Source organism: Bactrocera tryoni, chromosome 2, assembly GCF_016617805.1.
Source record: "Bactrocera tryoni isolate S06 chromosome 2, CSIRO_BtryS06_freeze2, whole genome shotgun sequence".
NCBI lineage: Eukaryota > Metazoa > Arthropoda > Insecta > Diptera > Tephritidae > Bactrocera > Bactrocera tryoni.
The window spans coordinates 13,945,135-13,962,259 of NC_052500.1; the positions used below are offsets into that span (position 1 = coordinate 13,945,135).

The window sequence follows — 17,125 nt, forward strand, 5'->3', positions numbered from 1 at the left end:
GTCTCGCACAACATTTTGCTCTAGTGGACAATGCGCATCCTCAGAGACGCCGTACAGCGCGCAGCGAAGATGCTAATGCTGCTGTGGAGCAGAGAACCGAAGAAGACCCGAGTTAGTCCATCCCCCAACACGCGCAATACCACTATCTGGAAGATTTTGCGGAAAGATCTTGGTTTGTGGCCTTTCAAATTCCAACTCCATTAAGTGCGTCACACGTTCGGTGAATGGGCTCAAAACGAGCCACCGATCCCGATTTTCACAATAAAACTTTTTTGGTTGAATGGTTACATTAATAAACAAAATTGTAGCATTTCGCGTGATGATAATTCATAAGCTTTCGTTGAAAAGCCGTTACGTCCTCAAAAAGTCACTGATTGGTGTCTTCTGTCGGCAGAGGGAATCAATGGTACATATTTCTTCAAAAATAAAATCGATCATTATATTACAGTCAAAGGGCAATCAGAATTGGAAGATGTTGATGTGGAAGACATCTGGTTCCAACAAGACTACTTGTCATACGTCCAACAAAACAATCATTTTGTTGAAAAAAACTTTTGGTGAATTGTGTGTCAGTGACGTAGCCGCCAAGATCGCGAGATTTATCCACGCTGAAGCATTTTTTGTGGAGTAACATGAAATCGCTTGTCTACGCAGACAAACCCGAGACGATTGATGCCTGTGAAGCAAATATTCAGCGCGTTAATTAAGCCTCTCAGCTGGAATTTATTCGAGCCAACCGCGGTGGTCACTTACCGAAATCATTGTTAAGATACAAGTATAATGGCAAATCCCTATATTTAGAATAAAGCTGAATTCTTGGCCAAAACATTGAATTACATGCGTTTTCTTATTGAAAGCCACAAGTCTGAAAAAGACCCTTTATTAAAAGAACGTATTGAACACCTTGTCATAAATAAATAAATGTTCTGACTAACTATGGGAAGAATAAAAAAAATTGATTTTTTATGAAAGCTGTCAAACTTTTTGCACAATACTGTATATATTGTGCGAGGCAGGCGCATCTGGCCATAAAGTCTGCTTTAGTGAGATGGTTAGTGTCAAAACACATGTTTGCTTAGCTGAGAATGGAATATTTTAAAATATACTATAATATACTTGAATAAATACCCGAAGCGGCCCAAAACTCCGGAGGTCAGCGGGGAATGATTTATATGCATTACCTCAAAAGCGCTTAAGGCATAATTTCAGTGGCGCCCTGTGTCATTTGGTCTTAACAGCTTGCCACCCATATACAATAATATACTATGAGAATACATATAAGTATAAATATAACAGCAAACTCAACTTCAACGCATTTTATCTGTTACTGACACATTGACAAAATCAGTGACAAGTAGACATGAATTGGGTATGGTTTCTGCCTTTAAGTGGTTTATCCGCCTGTGTTTATACGTTATTTTTTGGCCATCAAGCAGTAACTAGACTAAATACTAGTAAATGCAGCTTTAGATAAGACAGGTGCACAGCGCGACAAAATTATGTGAGAACCTTGCTTACCAGCGATTTGTTGTTGCACTCGCCCTCGTAAATATGGAAGTAAAGCTCTTTATTGAGTTGAGGCTGTTTTTGAAAGTGAAAATCTCAAAATAAATATATATTCTGTGCTAAAACGTGCATGGTCGCCAGAGGTTATGTACATACATAGTTGATTTTGCAAGAGCGCTGAGGACTTCTTGTTAAAACTGATTGAGATAACAGTTTTGAAAGTTTTTAAGTTGCCTCAGTGATTTTTCCACTTGACAGCTGAAGTGGAGTGCTCATAAGCATAATTATTATTTTTCCTGCAGTCTCGAGTATGCAATTTGCGCCAAACTCTTATGGTTATGCTGCAACACGCCATTTGTGTGGTTTTTATGTGAGGCCACCGCAACTTATAATGTACATATGTATGTGTATTTGCACAGGTTATGTTCTCCTTAATTATTTTATTTTGTTCACCGCCTTTGCGTTGTTAATTTATTGCATGGGTGTCTGAGAGAAATTACCATAAACGGAATCTCATACTACCCCACTACATAACGTATAATATATACATGCACTTGTATAAACATGCTATATATAACCTCAGTACTTATAGTTATATATAGATAGTTTAAAAATAGCATGTGTACCAGTGATCAAAAGTAATTCCGTTTATAAAAATGTGCACTGATTATGGCAAAAATATTTGCATAAATTTAATACTGTGTTCAAAAAGTGAGGTGAATTGAATATTTATTCTTCCAAATTGATTTCGTTGCCTTCAAAATAATCAGTAATCATAATAAAATGCCCTTTTGTAAGATCAAAACAAGACATTTGGTTCCAATTAGTCATGTGGAAGGGACACCTTTTCCACCTTGGTCGGGTTCGAGGCCGTCCTAAAACTTTTGCCGTGCTGTGGGTCCAGCACCCGGCCGTAGTGCGACTCCACACTGAACTGAATTTTCAATTATACTCTCTCTATTTTACCTTTAGGCTTAAACTACAGCTACCACGGTTCTCCCAAAAGGGACAAACCCAATGAGTAGATTGAAGCGAACTCCAAAAGCTAACTGCTCTCCGTGGTGCCAGATTAAAGCCTCCGGTCAGACCTTGTAGCTTTTGCTACTACCAGTTGAGTACCCATCAGACTGGTGACATTTGTCGCTTCAACTTCAATTCATTAGAAGGAATCTCATTCAAAGTCTTTAATATTCAAGTTCAAGCTGGGTATTATAGCACTATTTCTAACAAGGCTATGCTTAAATTTTGAGGAAAGCGAAATAACAGACATTGGGTTGTAGTCGTCTCTTACGAGAGGTATACCTTACTTATACCCTCAGTCTATTGGAGGACAGCCTTCGAAACAGTCGGTATATGCTTTTCCCGGTATAGCCGGAGTTTTCAACTCCCCAATCGTGTCAAAACTGCGTCCCCCATTGGATTTTTGAATTTCCTGAATAACCAGAAGCAGCACGGACCCAAAACAGACGAATACGGTGGTTATGATATGAGTCGAGTTTTTGGCAAAAAAGTCTCAAAGAACCAATGCTGTATGGTATGATACATTTTAGCGGTGTTGGCACCAATGGAGACTTGACGCGTTTGAGACACAAGGTATTCATCAAAATGGCTTAGGCTCTGTCATATGATATTCCAACACTATCAGCGAAGTCTCTAATTATCAATCGATGATTTCGGGGTCTCTAATTTTCAATCGATTATTTTCAAGCATGAAATCTTTGATTTTTAGAATGTGGCCCTCATTGGTTGATATTAATGGTCATGCAGAGCGCGGTTAGTTTTTGTCGCATTCTCGACCCACTTTGAACTCGTTGTAACATTGTTTTGTTTCATATCTATATCATCAAAGGCCTTCCTTAACATCTCCAATCTCTCTGCAGAAGAGCATTCTTTCCTCAAACAAAGTTTGAAGCAGTTATTTAATCAATAAAATCAACCATTGCCAAAATCGAAAAATTCTTATCAACCAATTTATTTCAAAATACAGTTGGAACGCAACGCTCTCACTATCAAAAATATTCATAGAAAATACTTTATTAAATTTATTTGTTATAAAAGTATTTTTATTCAATGGTTTTGGTTTATGTGTTGGCAATTTGCCGGTCTTGTTCAACATAATATAATGCAATTCCGCCCAAAAATCTGTCCAATGACGAATACGCCGCAGACATGTTGTGAGATAAAAACTGTCACATTGATAAACAAGTTAAAAAATTATGCTCCAGCCATATAAAAGTTAGTTATACTTAAAGCAAACAACGTTGCCGATCGACTGTACATGGCGACAGTGGTGACCAATAGTCAAAAACAAAAACAAAAAGGAAAAAACAAAAAGAAAATTTTAATACAAATTAATCTACATTTGTCGGAAAAAAGATGCAGACGCATATAAATAGTTTTATACCCTCAGTACGGCCTGTTAAGATTGTCATGAGGTAATATGAAGAAAAAACATCGGAAACTCTAAAAAGTACATAAAAAAGTTGATATAACCATATATCCTTATCGGGTATAGTCCTTATAGGATATTATATTGCGTAGTCGAAAAAGTATTTTCGAATTTTGTCAATAGATGTCGTTGCAGTCGTATATATCCATTGCTACCCATCACATTGCGTCAAACCATACAGTGTTGGAAAGGTGCGATTTTAAGCTTCATTTAACCAAAAAAAATTAAATTCGGGTATTCAGATACATAACCGTAATTGAGTGCAGGAGATCACATTAGCCAGAGCCATCTTTGTGCTATAAATTTACTATACTATACAACAGTTTTCTAGACAACTGCGCTGTAAGTCACAAAATAAATGCGCCACAAGAATAAAATTTCACAACCAAGAAGAAAGAAAGGGCTTTTTAGGATGGCATGTAAAAATTGGAAAAGGGACGTGGCAGTTATCATCCACTTTTAGGTGAAGTTTTATATCTCAGGAACTGTTAAACCACTTTCAACCAAATTTGTTCCATGAAGTCAACATTTCCCTTAGTCCCCACATACCTAACAGAAATATGCTCGAAATCTTAGTGAAATTCAGAAAGAAATCTTTCTAATATACATACATATGTATATATCGAGCGCACATTTCTTTTACATAATATTTAAGTTTCATTAAGATATAGAACCGCTTGAAATAATGACAGCGTTGCTGCCGTTCTGGTTTTTTTGTTGATTCCCAGACGATCTCAAGAATTGGGACTGTCTCAAACCACAACGTGGATTTTGAAAAAGGCTTTGGGCTTGTATCCATATAAAATTGTTCTTACTCAAGAACTGAAGCCAATGGCGATTATTATTCATTAACGGATTATTTGAAGCCATTGTTCTTTAACAATTAACCAGACTCTCTTCAAGCCTTAGAAGTTAATATTGAACGTGCTATTCATGATATAGGTACAAATTGATTTAGTGGAAAAAGTATTCGAAAAATGGGTTAATCGAATTTGTTCTGGCAAAAGAGCTCGTGTAGGCCATTTGAATGATATTATCTTCAGAACTCAATTGTATCGATAGTATTCCACAGTGAATAAAAATTTTATGAGTTTCCTTAACAGTTGGTGTGTGTGTGCTTTTTAACTCTTATTGGAAACCCCGTATAACAGGGTATCTTGCCTTAATTGAATGTAATATCGGCGATTCTCTTCCTAGTTTAACCTAAAGTTTTGTAAAGTTGGCTTTGATTCTTGACATCTTCGGCTACACCCGAACTTAGCTCTTCCTTACTTGTTTGCTACTATTTATTTGTTACTTTTGAATGCGCACACAAAAACTCGCCGTCGCGTAAAGTAGAGAAGGATTTAATTACTCGCCTTTTTTTTGTGTTGCATTTTTTGTTGTTGTCTGCCTATGACTTTTTGTGCAAATAATTGCATGAAAACTTTTTACCCACTGCGCTTAATGCTGTACGTAAACAATTGACAAGTATAAGTGGCATAAAAATGACAATCAATGTTACATGCGAATCATACAATATATAATACCGTTATACTTGTATATATACGAGTATGGCGGTGTTTACGGGGTGTTGGGGTAAAAAGCAGCTCGTTGATTATACGAGACTTCCGTGATTGCCAACGAAATGCCACAATATTGGCGCTGGCATGTACAAATATATGGGTCCAAAGGATCTGAGAATCAGCGCTTTTTGCAACATATTTCATATGTGTATTTCTATAGCTGCATTTCTATTGGGTGCATGCGCATGTGTCTGAATTTAATTGGCTTACTGTTTGCAGTGGGGCTTTATTGTGTTAAATAATTAAAGTGCTACAATAAATGCAGGCGATTTAAGTATTGGGAGCGCACATTTAAAGCATCGTATGTATATATGTTATATACAAAAAAAAAATAAATACAAGCATTTTTTTGTAATTCCTTACTAAAGATCAGCATTAATTTGGTAAAAAATTTTTTTTTTACCTTACCGTAAATGGCTTTCATTTGTTTACTCTGTCGATTTTATTGAAATCTGTTTGAGTTTTTTCGCATTTGTGTTGTGTTGCTATTGTGTGAGTTTTCCGGCAGTGATTTTTGCAATATAAATGTGGCCTGCGGCGATTTGGCTGCGTTTGACGCCCATGCCGTGTTGACGGACGGCTAAAAATATAGAAAATACTTTGCTAGAATAATTTTGCGCAAATATACTAATATTTCATACATATTTAAGTGAGTTATGGTTTAGAGCAGCGCTTTGTTTACATCATGAATATTTTATTAACACGTACGCGTTGGTTTCCTGTCAAAAATTTTTATATTAAAAATCTGTATACTACAAAAAAATATGAAATTTTATGCACAAATTTGTTGGATTCATATACATATATAATGTAAGTATGTACATATACATATGTATGTATGTTTATATACCATACATGCAGGCGTATGTTATTATATTGTATTCTGATGTTCACAATAAACTGTGTAATGCAATTTTCAATTATTGTTTAATGGATAGACTGAAAATTTTTATGCATAGAATTAAGAGAAAACATTTGTCAGATAATTGTTTTACGATTTGAGGAAAAAAATTTAAACAATATGGTGGAATTTAAGTAAAGCACTTGCCCTCTTTCATATGATTAAATTTTTAATATATTATTTGTTTGTTAGAACAGAGATTAGTCAGGGTTAATAACTAGATTTAACAACTAAATTTGACTCTTTTATACTTTTTCTGCCTCCAGGTGTAGAATTACTACAGTGGGCAGAAAATAGTAAGACCTTTCTAATTTAAATTTCGCTCGAAAACCTATTTGCCAAAATATTTTTTTCTAGGTTGGCACGACTGTCAGTGACAACTGCGCCAAATGTCACATCAAAATAATCATTCGTGTTTAATATACGCTTATCTTTCTGAAGTCTAATATATATTCTCTCATAGTAGGGTATACGGAATCGCTGATATCAACTAGTTATCTACGACACCATAGTCAAGCGCATTATGTACTATGGGGTCTTTGTGTGATGGATGACTTGAAGAGACCACACTTGAAAGGAAGCTAGAGAACTTTCAACCAGCGGCTTTCATTAACCTTTGCGGTGCACTAAGGCCCATTTCCACCATGGTACTAGTGACATAACGCATATAAACTCGGAGAATCCGGGTTTCTAAATAAACACATGTCTAACGGACACCCTTTACGTTTTGACTTTACAAGTATACCGGATATTCCGGACCACGGTGTCGCCAAACCCAACTCAGGCGGCTTTCAGGTGGGTGGAAGCCGTCATAGCAGCGGGACAGTGAGCTTCTTTACGGATGATTCTAAGCGTGGTGAGAAGGTTGGTGGAGGGATATATTGTCAGGAACCCTCATCAACTGCAGTTTCCGACTTCATGACCACAGCATTGTGTTGAATGCCGAGGTTGCTGCCATTAAGGCAGGAGTAGATTTACTGCTCCGGAATGCAACCTCCTTCAGAAAAGTGACTATGCACTGTGATAATAGGGCGGCGGTTAACCGTACTCTCAGGGCTGGTTAAAGCGTGCGTAACTTGTAATAAGACTAGTATGGGTTCAGGCCACAGAGAAGTCACAGGTAACGGCAAAACTGATGAACGGGCAAGGAAGGGTACCCTTGCCTCACTGTTTGTGGAATAGAAACGGGTTGGGGTCTCCCTCTTCTCATATGTTCTACTACCCGATAGTTATGTTTGTGGGTATGTTTGGATACCATTGATTTATGCGTTGTTGCAAGGTTCTTTTGTACCAAGATCGATTTTAACAGACCCAGTGAGCTCTTTACCTTCAGTAAGACTAGCCTCTACCTAGTTGTCGTAGTTCTAACCGGCTATTGTCTAATCGGCGTTCATGCTGTAAGGTTGAGTATTCTACTGACGCCAGCTGCTGAAGTTGTATGGAAAAAGAGGAGGTAGAAATATCTCAATACTTCCTTTTTGTTTGTCCTGCTTTGCATTATCAAGGTTTAAATAGTAGAGGGCTCATACTTTAAGTTACCCTGGGATGGTGGGAGTAGAAATTAAACGCCTGAGAAAATTTGTATTGGCCACAAGGTGCTTTGCTGTCTTAAAAGTTGGAATACAGTAGTTATATTTTTATAGCTACACAAAGGATTGCATATAGTAGTCCAAGTGGGATCTCTAGAACAGCCATCATACCTAATAGAAGCTAACATTTCCAGATCACTTTTCGCTTTTGAGATGATCATTTAGACTTATAACTCCAGAACCACAAATTTTTCGAAGTACTTTACTTAGTTTTGCGTTTTTGAATTGGTGGTAACCCTATTATAAAACTATTTTAATGAAAGCTTTCAAGAGCAGTTTTTGCTTTGTAGCTACTTTATATTATACAATTATATTTTGTTGTATCATTATATGTAAATCTGCTTACTTCCTTGTACTAAATTTCATTATACGAAAATTTTCAGCAACATCATCGCTACTGCCCTACTTGACCATACACATGCAATCGATCGGTCTAACAGTGGAGGAGATTGCCATCATCTACCTGGCATTGCCGTTCACCACCTTCCTCAGTCCGCCAATTACAGGTATGTTAAACAGCCAGCACGTTGCTAGATGCGGCACACCCATGCCATGACGGCAAAGTATATTGCATTGTAACATTAACACAGACAATTTCATTAAAATCCATTTACTTTTACTCGTAGCAATTGACTGATCTACATTGCTTGCAAATTGTACGATATTTGATTTAATTACTATCTTAATTAAATGTATTAAAATTTTCACTCTTCATTTTCTTTACACTCCTCTCTCTCTCTCTCCATATGATTTCTGCAGGTTTCCTTGTCGATAAATTTGGCAAGTACAAACCGGTCGTCATAATGAGTTTGCTGCTGAATGCACTTTTCCACCACTCGCTCTTGTTTATACCGCAACAGGAGATTCCAGGTATTGTGCCATCGGCGTTTGTTATGCGCCATCCTGATACTGGCGATATAGAGGTGAGTTGCACAGCACTTGAATATTTACTCATCCATCTCCACATCTCCGTTCAACAATCACACAGAAGTATTCAACATGCCATGTACCGTTAATTTCATTGTTTTACCAACTTACACGCTTTGTAGGTACAAAGTGCTTCCAGCGCATACTGCATACCTGTGGTATACATACATACATACATGTGTATATGTGTTATTTGTGTGTGTTATCCGCATGGTAATGCCACTACAACATCAGCCCTTTGTCTCATGCTGCTCGCTTTTCTCCTTTTCGGTTGATTGCCTTTGGTATTTCATTTTCCTTGGTGGACTAAAAGCTGGCTGCTGCATTGTACGGCTGCCGGCGCATGCTGGCGCTCAAAACCAGTGATGTTAAAGTTTTTTGGTTACTTTCGGCAAAAACCTACAGAAGTTGCCAGTGTCAAGAGAGAATTAACATGATTTTTGCAAAGTTCGTTTGAACGTTTGTTTTTAGGGAGAATTCGGAGAGAGCATAACTTCTAGAAACGTTAAAATCAATCATTTGTTGTCGGGAAGGCATATTTATTTCTGCTTTAGACATAAGGGAAATTGCAGTACCGATTTTACTGCCGGTTTTCAGATAGCTTTATGGCCTCCAGAAGGTATACCTGAAATATTATTACAGAAAATACTAGTTGTGGCTCGATTATCGATCTTCAATATTTTTAAAACGCTCTTGTCGGCCCTCAAACCCAATAATGTTTAAGATTTTTGGTTCTTCTTCTTAATTGGCGTAGACACCGCTTACGCGATTATAGCCGAGTTAACAACCGCGCGCCAGTCATTTTTTCTTCTCTTCGCTACGTGGCGCCAATTGGATATTCCAAGCGAAGCCAGGTCCTTCTCCACTTGGTTCTTCCAACGGAGTGGAGTGGAGTGGACTCATCCGTTGTTGACATCGTCCAGGCCTCTGCACCATATAGCAGGACGGGAATTATGAGTGACCTATAGAGTTTGCTTTTTGTTTGTCGAGAGAGGACTTTGCTTCTCAATTGCCTACTCAGTCCGAAGTAGCACCTGTTGGCAAGAGTTATTCTGCGTTGGATTTCTAGGCTGCCATTGTTGGTGGTGTTTACGCTGGTTCCAAGATAGACGAAATTATCTACAACTTCAAAGTTATGACTGTCAACAGTGACGTGACTGCCAAGTCGCGGGTGCGACGACTGTTTGTTTGATGACAGGAGATATTTCGTCTTGCCCTCGTTCACTGCCAGACCCTAGAGGATGGAGTCATGTGTAGAAGTTCACTCAAGTGAGGAAAGTTCTCTGATCGCCATTCACTTGGGAGTGGCCAGAAACGATTCTTTTACATATGACTCAAGCAGCTCACGACTTCCGTTCTTTGACCAAGTATCCTCTGGGTAGCCTAGGAACATCCGTTTGAAGGCGAGTTAAAGTGAGAAGGCGAAACATCCCCTGCATAGGGTTGTGCGCTGGGTTTGGGACCCGCCACGTAAAAAACACTCCAATGAAAAAAGCAACAAGATCTTTAGTTACTTTCTGAATTAACTCATGTTTTGTAATCTCAAAAGTCTGCACATTTCTTCAACAATTTTCTTCCACGTACACAAATTTTCATTCTGAAACAAGCCTTGACATGCCTTACATTCATTACGTAAATTTCCCACAAGATTCACGACACTGGCCGAGCTCTTTTGCTATCAGAAATGAGTGCTTTCAGAAATTCCTTTTAATTACAACAATTTATGTGGTTGAGCGGTAAATATGTCCGTACATACATATAGACGTGCTTTCTTTGTATATGCCCAACTGGTAAAGGCTCGCAAAGTCCATGGAGTGGCCAACGACTACACACTGAACTACAATAGACAAATATGCTCCACGTATGCATAAGTCCGATTCCGTTCATATGAATGTGCGTCTTCCAGCATGCTTTTCTCCGATGAAATTGCGGTTGTTCGCTTTGTCTTCACCGACAATGCTTATTAATATTGTTGCTGTTTTGGTGCTGCGTTTTAACCTTTTGTGCCATGCGTAATTGGTGTGTAGGATTTTCATCTTAGCCATTGTTTTGCATTTTGCCACTTTTGTTGTGAGTCGATATTGAAGTTGCAACTGATTACAGCACACTAGCTTGCATCTAACACTCTTAAGCGTGTATGTACATATGTATGAATGTGTATTGCTAAGCGTATGTGCTTCAGAGCAAGGTGAAAATTCAATCAATTCAGGCTTCAATAGAAAAGCCTTGTTGAGATGTGGTATGTTGAGCTGCACGCGGTTGAATTGTTGCTAAATTGCTTAGGTGTTCGAGTACTATGAGACTATGTATAATGAAGAAATTCAAGATTTAAGCAGCTGATGAATTATATGAATTTATATAATTAGTTCATATAATTGATAGAATGATAGAATTTGAATTACTATCAGGTATGATAATGGGAGTGAAATTTTGAAGATTTTTTTTTTATATTAAAAGAAACACACTAATTTCCGTAAAATTGAAGGATTTCCATTATACACTTTTGAGAGCAAAAAGAGAAAGTTAAAAACGTTACCTTTTTCTGGCTTATATCATTAAAGAGTATACAGAAACTCTGTTAGGACAGTTTTTTTTTGATCTTTTGTTTTATGGTTTTTAGATCTACCATATTGGAATCGTCAACCTACGTGAGCAGTGTATCCACGAAAATACTCCCCGGTTCTGTCATGGATTTTTCTCATACCCCGCGATAGTTTTCGCCTTACTTCGGGCAAGGTTTCCATGATGGACCCATTGCGGAGCAGTTTTGCACCTTGGTAACGCCAAATTTCGCAGTAAGAAACAGCGGCGAGGGTGGCTAGGTCTTGTTGATGAAAACACTCCAGTTCTGAGAGTATCCGACGCCGTACCTACTGGAGGAAGCAGATGAAGAGGAAAACCCCCACTCCGTTGGAGAGACCAGGTGGAGAAAGACCTGGTTACTCTTGGAATCTCCAATTGGCACCAAACAGCGAAAAGGAAGAACGAGTGGCGCGCTGTTGTAACTCTACTATAACCGCGTAAGCGATTTCTAGGCCAATAAAGAAGAAGAAAAACATATTCGACGTTCAAGGCAATTTACTGCCAGTTTCCACCACTATCATTTTTCAATTCGATTCTGCGTATCTAGTTGTCCAACTTTGTTTATCTGTGTTAAGTAGTTGTTTACCTCGCCGTGTCTACTTTCACACATCTCTATATCTTTGATCAGTTTGGCGGTTCATCTTTTTTGAGCTGACTTTTCAACCGATCTTGCCAGAGTTCAAGTGTTTCTTCCTCGCCTGTTGTCTTGTAGGCATGTGAATTTCTATTCATTCTTTCTTCCATAACAAGAGTTGTCTTTTCTAGTTTGTGAGTATTTCTTTTGGGATGACGCAGGTTATCACAAGAGCTGCGGAGGAGGAGGCACTCCGAGCTGCTGTCCTCACCTTAGCAAGCACTTTCCGTCTATGCTTCACGTTTAATGTATCGGTCAATATTTCACTACCAAATATAGTACTGATTGAACTGTGTGCATGAGCAATTTCCTTCTATTTGCAAGCCAACCTCCAGTATTTGCCATAAGCTGAAGAGTTTCTTAGTTCTGAGTCTGAACTTGCATGCTCACCTCCAGCTGGATGTTTATCCTGGTAAGCGGGATCAGCTCGGTTTTTTCCGCGGCTAGCCTAAGGCCATGTGATTTCAACTATATCTGTTTTCGCAGCAGAGCTTGTATTAGTCTGCCTATGGATATGTCAGTATTACGAGTTGTTATGATGGTGGCGATGTCGTTCGCTTAACCAACGAGTTGGCTGTCGCCTAGCGTTTTGACGTTTAACGTTCCGTCGTAGTTGGTGTTCCAAAGGTATGGATCCCTGCGCTGATTCAGAGATGATTTCTATTCTTTGAGGGTTGTCACTTATATCGCTTAGTAGATCCCTGTCTTTAAGATAGCTAGATATCATTTTCACCAAGTGGAGGGCGGATTTCTAATCCGTTTATCATATTGACCCATTTTGCACATTTCGAATACGTTTCTTATATTTGCTGTTGGCTTCGAAAAGTTGTTCTTCGATAGGCTTCCTCAACGGCTTCGATGGGGGACCTGCCTGCTCTAAAGCCATACTCTCCAGCACCATTGTTTGTGGCGGCTATGACGCGAAGCTTCAATAATCTTTTCAGCAGTTTTACTGCAGTATCGAGCATGCACAAGAGATCTGTATACTGAATGTGTTTTGCCTAATTCGAAATGGGATCGTCTGAAGACTTTAGACTTTACATATACCCCCAGGAAAAAGTCTAACGGTGTAATATCACACGATATTGGTGGTAAATAGGCCGGCCCAACACGAGAAATTATCTGCACACCGAAGTGTTCTCTCAGTAAATCCATTAATTGATGCGATGTGTGGGAAGTGGCGTCGTCTTGTTCAAACAAAATGTCGCCGAGATCACGGGCTTCAATTTGAGGCATCAAATAGTTGATAATCATGGCGCGATAACGGTCGCCATTGTCAGTTACGTGTTCACCGGTATTATTTTTGAAAACCACAACGACACCAATAAGTTGTTTTTTCTGGATGAAATGGCAGCTCCAGAATATCTCTAGGTTACTCTTTGTCTCAAATGCGGCAGTTTTGCCTTCTCTTACGTATCCATTTAGACTGAAATGAGCTTCAGCGCTGAACAAAGTTTGACTCGAAAACGTCTGATCTTTTTGGAACTTTTCAAGTCGCTTGAGAAGGTCGAACGGCTTCAGTTCTTGCACAAGTTGTATTTTTCAATTTAAGATCTCGACGTTGAATGCACCAGATCGTTCCATACGTCAGCCCGAGCTGCTGTAAACAGCGACGAATCGGCTCTACACAGTCTTCGTATGCACCCTCAGCTGCGGCTGCTATAATAATATCATCCAATAATGTCAAATATTATCCAATAATGAATGCTGGGTCTCAAGATGGGTGATGGTGTTACGAATAGTAAGCTCAGTAGGCTGATTATGTTGGCCATAAGTTGAGCGCGTGAAACACATTTTTTACAGAACGTGAATTTTCGTAATAAAGTGGAACAATTTGTAAACGCTGTTCAGGCGTGCAACAAAAATAACGCGACAGTTTGACACGACTCAGGCAACAATATTTACTGCTACTTGGATCACCCAGTATATACATATATGTATATCTTATATCAAATTAATTTGCCGAGCACACTTTTGAATGACGTTCAAACTCTGTCAACAGTTCGTTAATGGTAATTCAAAAAACGTTTAGGATTTATGGAAAATCATCAAATAAACTTTCATAATACTCGTATTGATCAATTAGTGTAAAGTATTACTAAGTGAAGCTTAAAACCTTTTTTATTTTAAAACATGTGAATTATATTTACAGTTTACAGCTCACAGCTGTCATATTGTTTACAAAAAAAAAAAAAGAAACCACAATGTCTAAATGAATAAAGCGTATTATTAATATTTAATTGAATATTTTTTTAAAGGGAACTTTTGAAAAAAAAAAAATGTTTATTAAAAAATGAAGTGAGGCAACAAAGTGTTTTAGCTTATTTCAATAATAATTTTAATAATATCATACATTTGCAATATATTTTTCGAACCGAAAAACAGTTACAATAATTCCAAGCCACATGCATTGCAAATGATTTTTTTTAAATGCAATCACACTAATTCCCGTTTCAAATATCATTTAAGTGGTTATCAATGATTTTATGCCATCAGCTTAGATACATATGTAGCCACGCAAAAAACTAGAAATGTGGCGAAAAACTCCCCAAATGGTTTTACCCAAATCAGATTCAATGGTAAATTGAGTGAAATAACGAAAACATAAAAGTATAAAACGCTAATCAAGCATTTATTTACAACGGTAGTTTGATCATTTTCACCATGGGCAGTTTTCCACATAAACAAAAATCATAATAAACCAGAAAAAAAACGGCAAAAATACGCAAAGCCGAAAAAATGACAATTTTACGCATACACGCACACGTGCATAAATACATTGGTATGTACAACAACAACAAATAGCTCATACGAAAAGCGCTCACAACTCATTGCACTTGAAAGCATAACTGCTCTATGAAATCACACGCTGCTAAATAGCTGCGAAAATCAGGGGAGAAAGGCAAAAGAGCATCAACGAAAACTATTTAAATATGTAAGCACACATACACATAAATTTGAACACACATACATGCATGCTTAGAGCCATACATTATTAACAATGTGAAACGTTTATTTATTTTATGCAGTAATTTAATCGAAATTACATGCTTGGCCAAATTTATGGCCAAATACGAAATGTGGAAACACATAATAAAAAAAAGAAAAGAAAAAAAAAAACGTTAGCTTATGCCGCATCGAAGCTGGAATACCCTTCACAAATAATGAAGTTTCCTTACAACTTAATTTTGTTCGTTCAGTTTGTATGGCAGCTATATGCTTTGGTAGTCCAATCTCGAAAATATTTTCCGATATCATAGTGCTGCCTTGAAAAACAACCCCTGCCAAATTTCGTGAAGATATTTTTTCAATTAAAACTTTTTTTCATACAAGAACTTAATTTTTTTCGTACAGTTTATATGGCAGCTACAAGATAAAGTGCTACGATTTGAAAAATTTACTCAGGGATTGTATTGTAGGCTTGGATAGTAATATATGTCAAATTTCGTTAAGATATCTTGACAAATAAAAGAGTTTTAAATACAATGATTTGATTTTGATCGGTCAGTTTGTATGGCAGCTATAAGCTATAGTAGTCCTATCTAAACAATTTCGTGGAGGATTACAACATTATCTTGGACAATAACACATGCCAAATTTCATCAAAATATCTGGACTAATAAACTAGTTTTCCATACAAAGACTTGCTTTCGATCGTTCAGTTTGTATGACAGCTGTAGTCGTCCGATATCGACGGTTCCGACAAATGCGCAGCTTCCTGAGAAGATTATGACAATTTCAGATCGCTTTTGAAAACTGAAGGACTAGTTCGCATATATATAGACGTAAGTACATAGTCAAATCGACTCTGCTTGTCTAGCTAAAAATTGCGATATATATTTTACGGGATCTCCGACGTTTCCTTTTGGCTGCTACAAACATCGTGCAAGCTTAATTTACCCTGTTAACGGTATAAGAACCGAAAACAATTTTTCTTTCCGTATATGAGCTGTTAGCTATTGGTATTGGACTTTGGCCATGGTTATTGGCTTGTAACGACTTTTATGCTTGTCACAGACATATGCGACAGTCTCAATCATACACCCCCACACACACACATATAAACAGCTTCGCACACATGTTTTACCAAATAGAAATGTTTATTCAGCCACTGGACAGACGTTGTGTAGACTTACCGTTATGCCTTTACACGAGTTAGCATACTTATCGGCGCAAATGCAATAAAAATGAAATAAACATACGAGGGCGTCTTATTGAACTGACATTACAAGCACGCACGCACACACAAACAAATAAGCAGCTTCCTTTTGCGATTGACTTTCGTGGAAAGCCTGTGTGAGTGTGTTCAAATCACTTTTGCCGTATATGCTGCGCTACTGCGATTACATAAGTACGCACTGCAGCATAAATTTTGGCAGGGATAATAAATGTGAAGCGTTCGCTGGCATTGTGCTGCTTCGAAACGAACGAACAAACCGTTAGTCTGCACAATTGCCATATATCATACATGGTAATATATTATTTATTTACCTTTCGCAGTATTTGTTTGAGTTCAAGGTAGATTTTATATGTGAAAATACATATGTATACATATATTGTATTTATATTTATGTATTTGGGAAAATATAAAAGTATATACGTCTATAGAGACATTTATTGCACATATGTATACTCTTTCATGTTTGCTTATAATAAAATTCTTAGTCCGAAAACATGCATTTATTAAAAATATTTTCTGCTGAAATTTGTGATTTGTTTGCTAAAGCATGTCCTTGCAAATATTAATCTCTCAAATATGCTTGAAAATTTCGTGTGTGTCAAGCGAATTCTAATGAATTTTCTGAGGTCTACATATTTATGTACAATACTGTATTTACAATTGCAAAGGCATGTTTAAAGATACTCGCACACATGCATATTTGAAGACACATACACATATGCAAAAGATACATACACGGATTCAAAAGACATAAACACACATTTAAAGGATACTAAAGCATACATACATAT

At 37.6% G+C, this 17,125-nt stretch overlaps 1 protein-coding gene across 7 annotated transcripts in view; it reads left to right on the top strand.

The window, feature by feature from the left end:
• LOC120767381 overlaps window positions 1–17,125 on the top strand; it is a 50,142-nt gene that overhangs the window by 8,547 nt on the left and 24,470 nt on the right. For all 7 annotated transcript variants that reach the window (XM_040093374.1, XM_040093375.1, XM_040093378.1 and 4 more), the window contains 2 exons: window positions 8,394–8,516; window positions 8,770–8,933. In XM_040093374.1, coding sequence (XP_039949308.1) covers window positions 8,394–8,516; window positions 8,770–8,933 — 287 coding nt within the window. The remainder of the gene's footprint in view (window positions 1–8,393; window positions 8,517–8,769; window positions 8,934–17,125) is intronic.